Source organism: Hypomesus nipponensis, chromosome 6 (genome assembly GCF_054491055.1).
Source record: "Hypomesus nipponensis isolate SF chromosome 6, ASM5449105v1, whole genome shotgun sequence".
Taxonomy (NCBI): domain Eukaryota; kingdom Metazoa; phylum Chordata; class Actinopteri; order Osmeriformes; family Osmeridae; genus Hypomesus; species Hypomesus nipponensis.
In genome coordinates, this window is record NC_140366.1 from 17272962 (window position 1) to 17290212 (window position 17251).

Here is a 17251-nt window from a genome sequence, read left to right on the forward strand (position 1 = left end):
GCGCTGTGTGTGCGCTGTGTGTGCGCTGTGTGTGTGCTGTGTGTGTGCGCTGTGTGTGCGCTGTGTGTGCGCTGTGTGTGTGCTGTGTGTGTGTGCTGTGTGTGTGTGCTGTGTGTGTGCGCTGTGTGTGCTGTGTGTGTGTGCTGTGTGTGTGCTGTGTGTGTGCGCTGTGTGTGCTGTGTGTGTGCGCTGTGTGTGCGCTGTGTGTGCGCTGTGTGTGCGCTGTGTGTGTGCGCTGTGTGTGCGCTGTGTGTGTGCTGTGTGTGTGCTGTGTGTGTGCTGTGTGTGTGCTGTGTGTGTGCTGTGTGTGTGCGCTGTGTGTGCGCTGTGTGTGCTGTGTGTGTGCTGTGTGTGTGCTGTGTGTGTGCTGTGTGTGTGCACTGTGCGCGCTGCTGAGGCGAGCGGGAGCGGAGCGCCGTGTGGACGTCTGGACACCCCAGCCTAAGAGCAGGGATGTTTACAGAAGCGTCTCCCAGCCATAAACAACGAGGCGATAAAAGCCAGCGTTTGGTCAGCGACATCTGAGCTCTGAACAGACACTGCACACTGGAAGGTGCCGCTGAAGAAACAGACAGGTGGTATGAATCACTCTGCACCCTTGACGGTTTTTGGCACAACTCCGTCTGAAAACACATCCATCCTCCACACAGCTCCCAGAGATGTGACAGCTTTCAGGTGTTTTCGAAGACAGACGCTTTTAAACCATCCAGTCGCCAGACAGGGGTGGTTTTTAATCGAACCTTTCACACTGCACCTATTTCCACTTGTTGAGGCACCGCTATCTGGACCCCCTGCACACAACACAATGTGCTGCTTTAACTGTAGGAGGGTCTATTCAAGTGTAATAGCTCTGGTTGTAATGTGCTGGTTTGTCCATCTGTTGTTGTGCCTGTTCTGCTGTTTGTGATGGGTGTGCTTATTTTCTTCTGTCCATTATGTTATCTGTTTTGTATTTTTACATTTCCATTCCCTGTTCCCATCAGAGGGCTTTTGTCTTGCCAGGTTGTTGTTGTGGTAGTCAAGTAAATAAACAAATATATATATATATATTTTTTTTTAGGCCTTGACATGGACAATGAATCAGTGAAAATATCCTGGAAGGTAGTCTGGAGGTAAATATGTTCCGGATGAATGTTCCAGAACAGACTGGTGACAGTCTGATGAATCATATCTCTTCTAGCTCCTTTCCTTTTATTCTCCTCCCTCTCCTCCTAGTTTTCCTCTCCTTGCCTACCTCCTCCACCCTGCGCTCCTCACCTCCTCCCTCCTGTATCCCTGCACCACGCTGGGTGAAATAGCCTTCTGCCTTTGTGTGCTCGGCCAGGGTGATTGTGACAGTGGGGAAAGTGGAGTGTGTGTGTGTGTGTGTGCGCTGACGAGAATGAGTTAGTGGAGCTATTGAGTGAGTGAGTGACTCAGGGCACACAAAAGAGCCGTAATCCCTCCTGTTAAAGGGTGCTAGTGACACGGACCATTTAACCCCCCACCTTCCCCTCCAACACCTCCCCTTACGCCCTCCCCTCCACTGTCCCGGCTCACATCTCTATCCCCGTCCTCCCCTGCGGAGCGAGGCTAGGGCCGGGGTGGAGGAGCGAGGCTGGGGCCGGGGTGGAGGAGCGAGGCTGGGGCCGGGGTGGAGGAGCGAGGCTGGGGCCGGGGTGGAGGAGCGAGGCTGGGGCCGGGGTGGAGGAGCGAGGCTGGGGCCGGGGTGGAGGAGCGAGGCTGGGGCGGAGGAGCGAGGCTGGGGCCGGGGTGGAGGAGCGAGGCTGGGGCGGAGGAGCGAGGCTGGGGCCGGGGTGGAGGAGCGAGGCTGGGGCCTGGGAATGAGGTGTCACAGCTATAACATCTAACCTCTGACCTATGAGGCAGATGACTCCCGTTGCATGCCAACCACACAAACACGCAATTAACATGGCCACATTCTCCACACGTTTCAGCCAGAAAGCTAACAAGATCTCTTGACAGACGTCCCGGTGATGGTGAGAATCTGAACCCAGTCCGGAGAGTCACAACCAACGTCTAAATCCTGGCCCTTCCCTGTTCCACTCGGCAGGCTGAAACAGACACCCAGCACAAGCTCATCACGGGTGGGGGGACAGAAATAGCCAGAGCCGCTGGTGCAAAGCCTTTGAACTTCAGCTAATGACTTAAAATGATGTTAACGGCCGGAGGTGGAGAGTGTATAAATGTTAGCGTTGATACTTGATGCTGTATCATGGCAGCGTCGATCCTTTACTGGGAAAGCAGCTTTGACGGATGAAACTCTACACTGGCATGACGGGGTTATCCAGCACTGTCGGGCCGTGCCAAGTGTGATGATGAACACGAAGAGGGTCATGTGTTGATATTATATGAGCAGTGAACTCATGCTGACGATGCTCATCAGGGGCCAAAACATCATCGTTATGGAGTTCAGTTTCAAAAGGTTGTCATGCGTTTCTGCACGACCAACTGTTGAGAACATTATCCAGGCCGTAATACTTCAATTACTAGTTAAAAAATTCATTAAAATAAAATCCTGGCCCCAAGTCTAAATTTCGGATGTCATTAAAGATTTAGAGAGGGATGAAACGAGAATCTGGATGGAGGCTGAAGTGTACTTGGATGTACGTCTGTAGCTGGGTTAGGGTATGGAGCTGTGTGTGGTATGGAGCTGTGTGTGGTATGGAGCTGTGTGTGGAAGACACCAAAGCCAGGTCTAAGCAGAATAGCAGAAACACCATCCTGACAGAGAGAGAGAAGAATAGCAGAAACACCATTCAGACAGAGAGAGAAGAATAGCAGAAACACCATTCAGACAGAGAGAGAAGAATAGCAGAAACATCCAGACAGAGAGAAGAATGGGATGTTCTACATTCTCCATCACTAGGGATTCACTTATTTTATTATCTTATTCTTCACACAAGCATCCTGAAAAAGAGAGCAATCCCACCCGCCCCCCCTTCTCGTTTAATTTTAAATCTCTCTCTCCAACGCTACAAAAAGGATGAATTATAAATGCTTTGTGCTTTGTGGGAGGGTTAGCAGCGGGGAAACAAAGGCAGCTAGTTGGTCACGGAGGGCGGGTGATTTACAACTCCTGCAACACAGGTTCCAATCTCCAAGACGGAGCGAGATGTGTTGAGGAGGCAAGTGCCAGGTCACACAGATTAGCGACATGACGTGTCCAGTTGGGTAACGCCGGAGAGATAAAGCATCAGAAGGATTCAGACCTGTCATGACAAACGTTGAGCAGGGAATAAAATGATGCAGCGGCTTAGGAAGGAACTGCAGTCCCAGCATACTAAAGGCCCTGCGGGTGAACACTAAGGGTGGAGGGGGGGAAATCGATTCACATTCGAATCGGAGTCAGTCTAATAGCGATTCACGATTCAGCGATTTTTTTTTGTTCCTTGGAAAAATCGTGAATTGATTTTTAATCAAATCGTGACCCCAAGAATCGATTCGAATCGTGAGGTACCAAAAGATTCCCACCCCTAGTGAACACCTAGCCTGGAGGCCTCCAACACCAGTCATGATGGACGACCCTGAGACATGCCGTGGAGCTGAACTCTCCCTTCATCATCGCGGCACACGGGACAGGGAGACGTCTGGTGTAATTAGCAAATGCTGAACAGATGTTAGACGTAGCAGTCGACTGGAGGGGGAGCTCACCTCGTGATGGGGGGAGGGTGGGGGGAGGAGAGAAGGGGGTGGGGTAAGGACACCTGTGTGAACACTTGGCACACTCACTCATGTTTAAACATGTGATGGCGGGGGGGGGGGGGGGGGGGGGTTAGAGCAAAGCTGATCCCAGAGGAAAAATTGGAGGTAGATACCAGACCGTTTTACCCCCCTGAGAAGGAACACCTCGCTCTCTCTGGGCGGGGTTAGATCTACCGTTTGACTCCAGTTCACTCCTGTTGGCTGATGGAGTCCTCAGCAGTGAAGAGCTGCCGCGTAAGCTGCCAGTGAAGAGGGAGCCAGATCTCCATGACACTGGGAGAGGCTTCAGAGTGGCTGAGGTCAGCAATTAGCCTCTTTGTAGTCCGACGGTTTAGCACCTCTGATGTCTGTTATCTTGAAACACATCAGAGTCCAATCTATTCAACTCCTTTTCACTCTCCTCTCTTTTGTCAAAAGGTAAATGCAACACTTTCCGTTTTCAGAGACAGGAATGTTTTTGATGAAGTGAAAGGAGGGTTGGGGGAACGTGTGAGGGTGCATGCAAGTCACTCAAGAAGCAGAGAGGAAATGAGGAGAGACTGCCTGCTTGGGCGAGTGAGTGAGTGAATGAGTGTGTGTGTGTGATATCTGCTGACAGTGCTGTTGAGAATGTGGATAGAGGTCTTTCAGACGGAAGAAAGCAAAGCCCGAGCTGTAATCACATGCAAATGGCCGCACTGTCAAGGGCATCAGCGGGAATAAATACAAATGAAAGGAGCACTCCAAAAGTTATTTCTTTTTATTGACAATCAAACGTTGGCCCCAGCCCAGCCATTAGGCAGTCTTGTGCCCCAGCAGACATGTGGAATGGCCACCTTGCAGGAAGGGACTGCTGTCATTAGTGCGAGGGGACGAGAGACGGTGGAGGAGGGGGTGTGGAGGAGGGGGTGGGTGACAACCTGAAAATAGGGCTATTTCTGTGGACGGGTAGCTTGTAGATGGGAATTCTTGACATGCTGTAATAGCCAGCATCAAGAGAAGCACTCTTCACCATGACAGGGCCCAGAAACCCACTTTGGCATTTGCAGATACGTAAAACAAATCTAGAGAAAATTGCAGACCAGCTGGCAACATGGTGAGGTGGAGGGAAATAATGGGACTACATTTGGTTCCTTGATACGAGATACCGTCTGTTTGAGTCCATCTGTGAACATGTGATGAGGCTTATTGTTCATAGACAACGTACAATCGGAGAGAACCTTGGGAGGAGTACACGCAGCTGCTTGAGTTCTCTCTGTTCGAACGGCTTTTTCACAGCATCCAGTCCGGATCTACACAGTCCCAGTTCTCACTCACTCACCTGCAGGAGTTAAGAGTCTTGGTACCTGTCGAGTGGTTTCTTCAGACAGGAAGTGGGGAAAATGCTTGTGTTTGGAATTGCAGGCACATGACCACAGTGTGAGGTCTGGAAAATAACTGCCTATACTCTAACAATATTTAATTCCAAAGGGATTCCTGAGCCTTGCCATTGAGTTAAATGTCAGAAGTAATGAGACTTCTACAATCAATGAATATGAATGAAACCAGACGGGCAGACAGACACCGCGCTCACTGCTCTCCTAATGTGCATGAGGCAGAGAGCCAGCCCCAAACTAGCCAGCTGATATCTGCCTAAACAGCGACTCACCCCGCTCACCGGAAATTCAATTTGTTCCGTAAGCCAGGGATGAAAAAGCAATTATTCACAGTCCCCTCTTTTCACAATCTGTTTTTTAAAGATATCTCCCTCTTTTTCCCCCTGCTAACAAATAAGCCTTCAGATTAGCGCCGCGTGCGTCGCTTCACAGGGCCGGCCAGCCGAGCGAAGGCTCTGAGGAGGGTCAGATCAGAAGAGTCGTGAAGGCACGAGTGGAGACCAGGCCTGTCAGTCAGACCAGACACGCCCCCCCGCCGCCCCCGAGGCAGCGACAACGGGCGAGGAGATAACGGAGTGATGGGCGTCATGGAACGGAGAGAGCGTCAGAGGAGCGCGTCTTTTACACCAATTAGTCGACAGCGCCGCGGCGGCGCCTCCAACCGAGCGGCGCCGTTGCCGGTCGAGCCGCGGGCGGAGGAGGAGCGAAGAGAGCTCCGCCCGGCCAAGGTACCAATTTCCAGCTGGGGTATTAGGTGGACACCCCGGCGTGACCGTGCAAAGTGCCTCGGATCTTCCTTTTTAGCCAAGCTGTCACTCAGCTGGAGGGAAGGCTGCCGGAGCAGAGAGCGTGGAGCGTGGCTCATGTTTGAGTCATGGACCTGCATCCTTAAAGAGGCCGACAGAACAACACCTGTTGACTGAGAGACGAAGCACGATGACGCTTAAATTGGCCCTCAGATATAGAAGCCAGATCGCAAAGATGCAAAGAAGTGTGGGTTGGAGGCTGGGGTGGGGTGGGGGGGAGATATCAAGTCTGGAGAATCAGAAGTATTCGCCTGAGAAGGGGAAAATGACACCAGCGCTTCTAGCAAAAGGCAACAGAGCTGGGGGAGTCTCAGGGTAGTTGCCCCGTTCCCTCCCCTCTCCCCTCCCTTCCTCCCCTCCCCATCAGATGGCTCACAGCACTGACTAGGGCCCATTAAAATGGTGGTCGGTTTCCCCCTCACCCGAGACCCAGAATGGGTTAACTCTGTCAGTGCTGCTCCAGGCCCAGAGAGCTTGTGGGCTTGAGGAGAAAGGATGGATTAAAGTAAGAGAGCAGGCAAGCCTGTACAGCAGGATGACTGAGGATGAGTGCGTCGTGTGTGACTGGGATTAGGGAGGGGACATTGCCAGTTCTAATGCCTGCAGGAAGTGACAAGACGAGGCACTACCTAAACTGGCTCATTGTAGATAACATGAATGGCTGCTTCTCAAAGAGAGCGGGTCTAGGCAGTAGTAGAGGGAGCATTGTGCTGGAGCTACACAACATCTTTTACTGCTATCCCCCACACTACAACTCTGTTTCTCTCAGATTACAACTCTGTATGGAAATTACGGAAAATAAAAACAAGACACAAACATACCGCTTGCAAAACTGTGCACAAAACACACACACACACTCATATACGCTTCAGGCCTTACCTCTAATCGCTGGTGGTCGACCACTAAGGGAGGAGGAGGAGAGGCCACTTCTTCTGTCCCGTCACCCAAGCCCTTGCTCTGCTCTGATTGGCTCTTTCTCAACTTCCTGCTCTTGTCCCCACCTGGAAGAGAAAGAGAGAGCAGGTGTGGGCCACACAGGGTGCTTGGGACAACGGGAGAAGAGTTACTCACAGGAGCCTCATCTTTCTTCCAAGTTAATTGAAACTAATACTGTTGTCAAACGGCACCTGTGCTGGCATATCAGAGAAGTGAATAAAGATGAGGGGAGCCAATTAGAGACTAATTGTGAATTTCAACGCTATTCCATTAGTCAACACACTACAATGAGCGTGGGTATGGATTTACGGTAGTAAGATGATGTTCTGAGTAAAATATTGGTGTTGTGACAAAGCTGGATCACTTACAAACATGCAGTTGTCAAACACATTGAGGGTTTGTGTATGTGTGTGTGTGTGTGTGGATAGTGGCTCTTGTTTAACCAGGCCTTATTCTACAAGCCACAGGCAGTCTAAATCACCCTGGTCTAGGATCCCAGAATAATACTTTATGATTACCCTGGCATGTGAGACAGCTAGGAGGCAGCCTGCCTTCCTGGCCTTCAAACCAAGCAGGAACAGCAGACTGGATATCGTGACTAGTGCACACTGGTGGTGGCATCATTTTCCCATACCAAGTTATTTTTCACACATTAAGTATAACGTCTGAGTTCGTATTTAGTTTAGACTCTCTGATGTTGGTTTATGGCCTGTATGTATGCATCACGCGCCTGATGGGTGAGGGGGTCTGAGCTGGTTGGAGGTGAGGGGGTCTGGTCTGGTTGGAGGTGAGGGGGTCTGGGCTGGTTGGAGGTGAGGGGGTCTTGGCTGGTTGGAGGTGAGGGGGTCTGGGCTGGTTGGAGGTGAGGGGGTCTGGTCTGGTTGGAGGTGAGGGGGTCTTGGCTGGTTGGAGGTGAGGGGATCTGGGCTGGTTGGAGGTGAGGGGATCTGGGCTGGTTGGAGGTGAGGGGATCTGGGCTGGTTGGAGGTGAGGGGATCTGGGCTGGTTGGAGGTGTGGGTATCTGGTCTGGTTGGAGGTGAGGGGGTCTTGGCTGGTTGGAGGTGTGGGTAAATGGGCTGGTTGGAGGTGTGGGTATCTGGTCTGGTTGGAGGTGAGGGGGTCTTGGCTGGTTGGAGGTGTGGGTATCTGGTCTGGTTGGAGGTGAGGGGATCTGGGCTGGTTGGAGGTGAGGGGATCTGGGCTGGTTGGAGGTGAGGGGGTCTGGGCTGGTTGGAGGTGAGGGGATCTGGGCTGGTTGGAGGTGAGGGGATCTGGTACCTTCTCTGGTGTGATCTTCCTCCTGCAGTTCTGCTCCAGTCATCCCGTCTGAAGAAGGGCGCTCTACACCCGCTCCGCTGTCCGCTGCTGCCTCTCCAAGCTCCGCCTCCTGAGCCCTGTCTGGCCCCGCCCCCCTGCTCTGGGAGTCCAGGCTGTCCATAGACTCGTTTCCGTTGACACATTCCAGCTGAGGGGCTGGAGAGGGCTCTGCCTTGGGCTTGGCCTCCACGACCAGGGGCTGACTGGAGTCTGTCTTCAGCCGGGGGCTGTTGGGCGTTACTCTGGTGCTGCCCTCGTCCATGGGGTGATGGTCTCCTCTGGAGTCTGGCTGGTGGTCTTCGTCCTTGGACTGGGCCTCCTCCTCCTTGGGCTGGGGGGCTGCGGGGGGTTTCAGGCCGTGGGCGGAGGCAGGGGAGGCCACGGGCGGCTCGCTGGAGCTCTCCTCCTCCGTGGAGGGGCCCAAGGGTTGCGAGGGGTCGTGGTGGCCGTTGGCCTGCGGTCCTGTGGTGTCGCAGGATGAGTCCTCGTCCTGGGTCAGGCAGGAGTCGCTGGGCCCGGCCGTCTCAGGCTCGCCTCCTTCCTCCTCCTCCTCCTCCTCCTCTTCATCCATTCCCTTTTTGTAGCTCTTCTTCTTGCGGATGATGCCCCGCCCCCAAGATGGACGCCGGCGAGCTTTGCGCTTGAAGTGATCTGGAATGTGAAGACGGGATTTGGTATTTTTCAATCAAAGACTAAAGCAGAAAATAAAACAAATAGCCCGGTATGGTGAAATACAATATACAGAAGGGGTGATATAGGAAAATAAATAAATGCACGCTCGCATTACTTATTGAAGTCCCTATCTACACTCGCATCAAACCGATCTGTCTGCACCGTGTCTGCACCGTGTCTGCACCGTGTCTGCACCGTGTCTGCACCGTGTCTGCACCGTGTCTGCACCGTGTCTGCACCGTGTCTGCACCGTGTCTGCACCGTGTCTGCACCGTGTCTGCACCGTGTCTGCACCGTGTCTGCACCGTGTCTGCACCGTGTCTGCACCGTGTCTGCACCGTGTCTGCACCGTGTCTGCACCGTGTCTGCACCGTGTCTGCACCGTGTCTGCACCGTGTCTGCACCGTGTCTGCACCGTGTCTGCACCGTGTCTGCACCGTGTCTGCACCGTGTCTGCACCGTGTCTGCACCGTGTCTGCACCGTGTCTGCACCGTGTCTGCACCGTGTCTGCACCGTGTCTGCACCGTGTCTGCACCGTGTCTGCACCGTGTCTGCACCGTGTCTGCACCGTGTCTGCACCGTGTCTGCACCGTGTCTGCACCGTGTCTGCACCCTGTCTGCACCGTGTCTGCACCGTGTCTGCACCGTGGTTCAACTCTACCAGACAGCCAGAGGACAGAGATCCGTGCTTTGTCCATTCGGGGCAATGCAAGGCAAGCAGTCATTAGCATCAAGTCTGCTGAACTGAATTGACAACAGACATCTAACACCTAGCAATTGACTTGCCTAATGCCGTTCTACCCAAATGCCAGAGTGACATCAAATGTCCACTTCAATGAGGTGGTCCATTTTCTATTATGTGTGTGGCGTGTGAGTGTGTATGTGGTGTGTGTATGTATGTGGTGTGAGTGTGTGTCAGTGCAGTGGTCCACGTTTTCATCAGAAGGAGGAGGAGAACAGCCACACAGAGGGAGCCTGTCAAAGCTTAATTGCTAGGTGGGGAGATGCTGGATATGGCAGAGATGGATAGAAAGGAACAGAGAGTGTGTGTGAGTGTATTTGAGAGAGCTCAAACGTCTAATTGGAAACAATTGAAAGCAGGCCCAGATGTGCACCATAAATCACAGCCAAACTGGATCTGCTCACCGGTTCCGTTCTCACGGGGGGGGGAGGGGGGGGTTTCTCATCATGCTCCAGTCAAAAGGTTCCCAGTAATGGACTGGCCACCCTTCTGCCGCTACAGCACTGGAGTCTAGCTTGAAATTGTTTTGAGAGTGGGAGATGCTGATTGCATCGCACTCTGTGGCCCTTTGGCCATAATCAGAGAGCACAGGCCGAGAGATGGTGAGAGAGAGGGAGAGAGAGGGAGACAGAGAGAGAAGGGAGAGTGAGACGCAGAGAGACGGAGAGAGAGAGAGAGAGACTGTGAGAGAGAGGGAGAGAGAGAAGGGAGAGTGAGACGCAGAGAGACGGAGACAGAGAGGGGGGGGGGAGAGAGAGAGAGGGGGGGGGGGAAGAGAGAGGGGGGAGAGAGATAGAGAGAGAGGGGGGAGAGAGATAGAGAGAGAGAGGGGGAGAAAGAGAGAGGGGGGGAGAGAGGGGGAGAGAGATAGAGAGAGAGAGGGGGAGAGAGATAGAGAGAGAGAGGGGGGAGAGAGATAGAGAGAGAGAGGGGGGGGGAAGAGAGAGGGGGAGAGAGATAGAGAGAGAGATAGAGAGAGAAAGGGGGAGAAAGAGAGATGGAGAGCAAGAGGGATGGAGAGACAGGGAGAAAAAGAGATGGAGAGAGAGACAGAGAGAGAAACACGCAGCGAGAGGGAGAAAGAGGCTGTCGACACTGAGGTGCAAGCCAAGTGCTGCCCGGACACGGCTGACACCAGATGGTGGGAGGGGGAGAGGAAGGGAACAACAGAAAGCCAAGACTGCCGTCTGAGAAAGGGCAGTAAAAGTGTCACGGAGAACTGGCAGGAGAGCTTGACGCAGTGAAACTTCGACAGGGCTGATTCCATGCCCTCCCTCTGCAGACCGCACACAGGGTTGTCGAGGCCAGGAGGATGGGAGTGATTGTCTATACTTAGGTGTGTGTGTGTGTAGTATTGTGGTAGTGGGTGAGTATGTTGTGTGTAGTAGTGTGTGTGTGTGTGTGCATGTTGTAATGTGTGTTTTTGACAGCCTAAATACAACCCATCTATCCCATCAAAGATGAGCCATTGGACTCATTAGACCCAATACTCCAACCTAAGCGTCATTAAAAAAGCGTCAAGGTCCACTACAGTGATCTAACTGCACAGCCGAGGGACCTTATGCAGAATCAATACCTTACGCCACCCCAGACCTCATGGGTGTAAATGATTAAGGCCCCATCACATTATTTATCGTATACCTAGAAAAGATTGCAGGGATTTGTCTCAGTACTATAAAAGCCGTCTTTAGATTTATCACCATCCACTCCAGCTCCTCAACCAGCTAACCCAGAGATATCACAACATGGGCAAGTTCAATGCGAAATAAAATACATCTATTTCTCATCTTTTTGTTATGGATGAGGAGGTCCAGCATGCTTGCTTCAGAGGGTCAGAGAGAAGAAGGGAGAGGGGGAGCAGTGTGTTAAAAAGAGCCGTTTGCAAACGTACGCGGAGGTAGCAGAATGGTCAGTGATCCAAGCAAACATCTGATGCAACAAATGTGAAATAGCAAGCCAACTAAATCCATCATTCAGAAACAGACAATAAATGATGAATCATTACCACCACTTCATGACAAAGCCGTATGTGCTCTCTCGTTCTTTTTAGTAGACATCACATCGCTTTTGCAATATTTTCCACCCCGTTTACTTAACTATGGTGTTTGTTTGGGAACAATGCTGACAGACTGCAAGTGTGAAGGTGGTCTGGTCCATTTCATTCCACGTATGACATTTTTACCAGAAAAATCAAGAAACATTCAGTGAGAGCTATTTCTTTTACATGAAAAGAAAAGTGTGTATGAGATGGTGAGCGATAGAGATCTCTCTCTTGTCTCAAGGGGTTGTGTAGACGCTTTGTGTGTGTGTGTGTGTGTGTGTGCGCTGTGCTTCTCTTCACTGACCCTGATAAGAGGGAAGGCTGACTGGAGCCATCCTTCCAGTCACAATACATGGCGCCGAGGACTGCTTTCAACCTCATCACCGACCAACAGTACGCAATTACTGCCACAAACACCACAAAGCACGTGTGTGTGTGTGTTCAACCGTGAAAATGCAGGCTCTGTTCCTGCAGTCCATACTGCTCGAGCCTTTTTAAACCACCGGTTGGTGGAATAATACAACAGAGACAGTACATCCTTAAGCCTTGATTCAGACTGCAAATCGATAGCAGTGTTGTTGGCCATGTTAAAAGTATATGAATAACTACAACAAAGAAGGAAATAAGCCTGTCGTTGCTTTAATGAAGTCCCAGGTTAAGGGCTTCTGAATTTTTGACGTGTTTTCTATTTTCTGTTGAAATATGGATGAAGTCAGAGAGTGAACATGCCTTACAACTAATCGGATCTGATTGTTCCAAAAAAAATCAGACAAGACAAGCCTAACGAAGGACTCACATATGCTGCACATTGCCGGAGGCTGAACACACAAACTACTTCATCCAGTTAGAGCTGCAATAGGTAACATAATAAAACACAAAACAAATATGAGCCACACTTTCCTACAGCAGGAGTTTGATTGACAGTGGCTTCACAAATAGAGCCAAGGAGGAAAGCCCGCATCAACGAAGGCGATTGGCTGGAACAGCATTGCTGGAACATGATTGGCTTGAAACCAGCAGGCCACTCCAAATAAAAAATAATAATAATTCCACTGGCTCTGAGCTGTCTGAGATCCCAAACTCTCAGAGGGCCTCATTAGCTTACACAACATGTCTACAGAGGACACAACATCTATAGTAACTGACCTGTGAATTGACTGAGCTTGGGTTTTGAAATTCCTAGGCATCTGCCTTGGTAACTAAACAGGCAGCACCCGCAAGCACGCACATTCAAAATAAACCGTTTCTGAAAGCTGAAATCAACTGAATACATTATAAAAAAAATTATATCCTTCAAAAGTTAACTAAGCCAACATTGCAAGTCAAAAACAAAGTTGCTACCTTAAAGTTGAGGAGCTTAAAAGCTGAAATGTTTTTGCTTCAGTAACTCGAGGAAAAAAGGTCACAAGCGATTGAACTTTTCAGCTCCACTAAAAAACGCTATCGCCGTATGAACTTGACCCTCTAAACCACATTATTACTCAAGAAGCTGAAGTTAAAGGTAGAAGTAGAAGTTTTTATGGCAAAAGTGAATATTTCAAAACTTAAGGACAATTGTTTGACTGTGATTTTATTTATTTACATTTAGTAATTTAGCAGACACTCTTATCCAGAGCGACTTAAAGTACAGGGACATTTCCCCCGAGGCAAGTAGGGTGAAGTGCCTTGCCCAAGGACACAACGTAATTTGGCACGGCGGGGAATCGATCCAGCAACCTTCTGAATACAAGCCCGACTCCCTCACCGCTCAGCCATCTGAAGCCCATTTATTTTAAGCACTCAACCGTCTCAGCAGCTGTGTAACTAGCCGAGCAGTGGGTTCTGTGTATTCTGCTGCAGAGCCTAGGAAAATGCCCGTTTACTAGCGACTTTCCGTCTGGCTCAAAATGCTACAGAACAAACATGCACCTCAACATGTGGGCTACTTTCTTAAACAATAATTCTCCTCACATAACTGGGATGTAAACGGTTGATCAAAATGAACGATTAACGTAATTAAATGAATAATTAGCTTTTGGAATGCTACGAGGTAGCAAACGGGGTACAGGGGTATTGCATTGGCGTCGGACGTAACCTCAGCATTTTAAAGTACATAACGCTAAATATTTGTTGTGCATAACTTTGTATCCGTATTTTTGGGCCATTTGGAATGAGCAGCTGACCTGATGAGTCATCTCCCAGAACGAGAGAGAGGGGAGATGGTGAGCGATAGAGAGAGGGGAGATGGTGAGCGATAGAGAGAGAGAGGGAGATGGTGAGCGATAGAGAGAAAGAGGGAAGATGGTGAGCGATAGAGAGAGAGAGAGGGGAGATGGTGAGCGATAGAGAGAGAGGGGAGATGGTGAGCGATAGAGAGAGAAAGAGGGAAGATGGTGAGCGATAGAGAGAGAGAGAGGGGAGATGGTGAGCGATAAAGAGAGAGAGAGGGGAGATGGTGAGCGATAGAGAGAGAAAGAGGGAAGATGGTGAGCGATAGAGAGAGAGAGAGGGGAGATGGTGAGCGATAGAGAGAGATAGGGGAGATGGTGAGCGATAGAGAGAGAAAGAGGGAAGATGGTGAGCGATAGAGAGAGAGAGGGGAGATGGTGAGCGATAGAGAGAGAGAGGGGAGATGGTGAGCGATAAGAGAGAGAGGAGATGGTGAGCGATAGGAGAGAGGGGGGAGATGGTGAGCGATAGAGAGAGGGGAGACGGTGAGCGATAAAGAGAGAGAGGGGAGGTGGTGAGCGATAGAGAGAGAGAGAGGGGAGGTGCTGAGCGATAGAGAGCGATAGATGGTGAGCAATAGAGAGAGAGCGATAGAGAGAGAGCGAGAGAGAGGAGTGTCCGGCTGGAGATGTCGCAGCTCGGAAAGCCTTCCTCAGGACATGGAGGGCTGGGCCTCTACCATCCCCTCAGCACAGGGGCCACCACCACTTATCTTCCGACGACAGACCTGGCACCAGATAACAAAGGCGCTGGGTTTCACATCAACACCGCTCGCAAGGCGGCCGGGATGACACTGGGGATGAGAGGAGTGTCTGTGCCAGGCGAGCCACAGCGACCAGAGACTCGTGCCCATGGCGACCAGGACGCCCGCGTGGTGTCCGTTGCCACGCGAGGGCTGGCAGCCGCTGGCAGGATGATGAGTTTGAGGCGGGGCGTGGGCCTGGCTGTTACACCCCTGCTGACCACCCCAGAGGACAGGGATGGAGCCGGGGGGGGGGGGATAAATAAAAGAGTTGCTCTCTCGTTTACGCCTGACTGGAGCATGACACACTCGCTCTGCTGGAATTTGGGGACCGGAGATGGGGAACAGAGGGGGAGGGGTAGAGAGACAGAGGAGGGGAGGAAAGAGAGCTGGGTCGAAGAGTTCAGAGCCATCTTAGATGATCTGAAAGCGGTCATTCAACCTGTGAAGCGAGCATGTGTGTACAGTATAAAGCCTAATTTATACTTATATTGCCGACACTTTTAAAATGGTCGCAGACGAAGAAAAAAAAAAAAAGTGTCGCTCAGGCTGCTGCATTTATACTTCGGCAAACAGTCGCCTGTGCTCAAGGTTCGCGTGACGTCAACAGAATCATTTTACTGTTACATTCATAGCCATGGTTATATTGTTAAGGCTTTGTAGCCGAGGTGAGTGTCGACCGTGACGTCGTTTCTGTCGGCGACCTTTTCAAAAGTGTCTGCGACCTAAGTATAAATTGGGCTTAATTGTAAAGACGTGTGCACACAGCCTCCTATGTTTGCAATTGACAGAAACCCTCTTCACATCCAGACGTGTTCTTCGGGGCAACAGTGAAAGCTGTAAAATGTGAAAGTTTGCTTAGCATGCCAATAGAAAATGCAGCCGAATTCAACACTATTACTCTGAACTGTTTGCTTGTGTACATGTTGAGACTTGAGACTGTCGCACAATAACACACGTCTGTGACCTATGCAGTCAGAACAAGCCCCTCATCCAGGCGTGCAGACCAGGAAGAAACACCAGAGAAAGAAGCAGCCTTGGGACAGTCGTCTTCTCTGTTCAAGAACTACAGCTTTTTCATGCCCTTCAGAATTTTGATTTAATTCGTAAATGTCACAATTCCATACACAGTTATTAGTCATAACTCGGCTTGCTTTTTCCAGTAGAGGTAACCTTTTTATCTGTGACTCCTATCCACTGCAAACTTGTTTTGATTTCATTGTGCCATTTTCACCTCCTGCAGCTAAGGGGAACTCACAATTACATATTCAGATGTTTGAGAGAGCCTTTTGTTTAGTTTTTTTACTTAGTAAGATCAATGTTGATGGCACACACACACACACCCACACCCCCACACCCACACCCACACACACCGTGTGAGAAGAGAAAGCGTGGCAGGGTCAGCCATGTGGGTATGAAGCCCCGGAGGGAGGGGAAGGTGAGACAGAGAGGCAGCAAATGAGTCATCTTCAGCTTCTTAAATAATGCATGGGAACTGTTGGAGCATGGCTCCAACACACACACACACACACACACACACAGAGGGAGGGACTCCTCTGCTTGGAATAGCACAGCACTTTGTAATTATTAAAAGCACAAACGCATGCATGATTCATGCGGCGGCAGACATGTTTAGAGCCCCCCCCATCCCACCCCCAGCTCCCCCATCCCACCGCCTGCCCCACACACCTCTCAGACAAATCGTCACACGCACAATCCTCCTCTTCCTGAGACACACACACACACACACGCACGCACACACACACACACTCAAATCAAATGGCCACAGGCGAATAGTCTCCAAAGTGTGATATTCCTAAATGTTCCATAAATAAATCAACTAAGCAACACATGTACTGTAAGCAATTGTCAGTGGGGTCCCAAAAGCCCTGGGCCAATCAACGCCATGATGACGTCTGAATGAGCTAAACCTGATCACACACTGCGACTAGACCAACTCTGGGCTCCGCACCCATCCCTGTAACTCAGACGCAAAGGGGTTCCCGCAAGGACAGTAAACTTTATCTATTAGTCGATTCACCTATTACTTTATCACTGGGCCATTCCTATCCTCCACCTGCTCTGACACACTTGAAAGCCAGTGGAGGGAGGTTGGATGAATTTCATGACCTCTACTTTACAAGGGAGGTTAATGGCCCACATATTCCCTTTATTACAATGACTAGAAAATAGAGCCATATAAAAACGCTATATCTAAATAGAATCGTATAAGAGTCTTAAGGGTGTCATTTCGATACTTAGTAATGGGATTGCACACACAGAGTTGGAAGTGTTTATCTAAAAGCTCATCAGCTCCTTGCACCCCGCTCTCCTATCTGTTGGTAACCACCTTGTCTGGTTTAGCAAACAATCTAAAACCCAACGTCCATATACACAGCAGCCAAACTAACTGGATGTTACCCCAATCGACAGTGGATGCTGTGTAAACTCACTTCCTCCTGGTTCCAGTAACCTGCCACAGGCTCCTCCACTGCCCTGCACACCGAACAGACCCCCCGTCGCTAACTAACCTATTTACCAGCGCCTGTGTGTGCGCGTGCGTGCTTGTGCGCACGTGCGTGTGGCTAAGAGCCGCTGTCTTCCACTGCGGTGGTGTCGCCTTCTCTTAATACCGTTTCGTGGTTGCGCTAAAAAGCGTGCACGACTTTGGGCAACAGCCGTTGTCAGCCCACGCTGGGAATAATATTAAACATTTGGTGCCGGA

At 50.7% G+C, this 17251-nt stretch overlaps 1 protein-coding gene across 2 annotated transcripts in view; it reads right to left on the reverse strand.

Annotated features, from left to right (window-relative positions):
- atad2b (ATPase family AAA domain containing 2B) overlaps positions 1 to 17251 on the reverse strand; it is a 56554-nt gene that overhangs the window by 6183 nt on the left and 33120 nt on the right. For both annotated transcript variants that reach the window (XM_084699327.1, XM_084699326.1), the window contains exons 25-26: positions 8082 to 8771; positions 6746 to 6867 (exon numbers count right to left, since the gene is read on the reverse strand). In XM_084699327.1, the coding sequence (XP_084555453.1) occupies positions 6746 to 6867; positions 8082 to 8771 (812 nt within the window). The remainder of the gene's footprint in view (positions 1 to 6745; positions 6868 to 8081; positions 8772 to 17251) is intronic.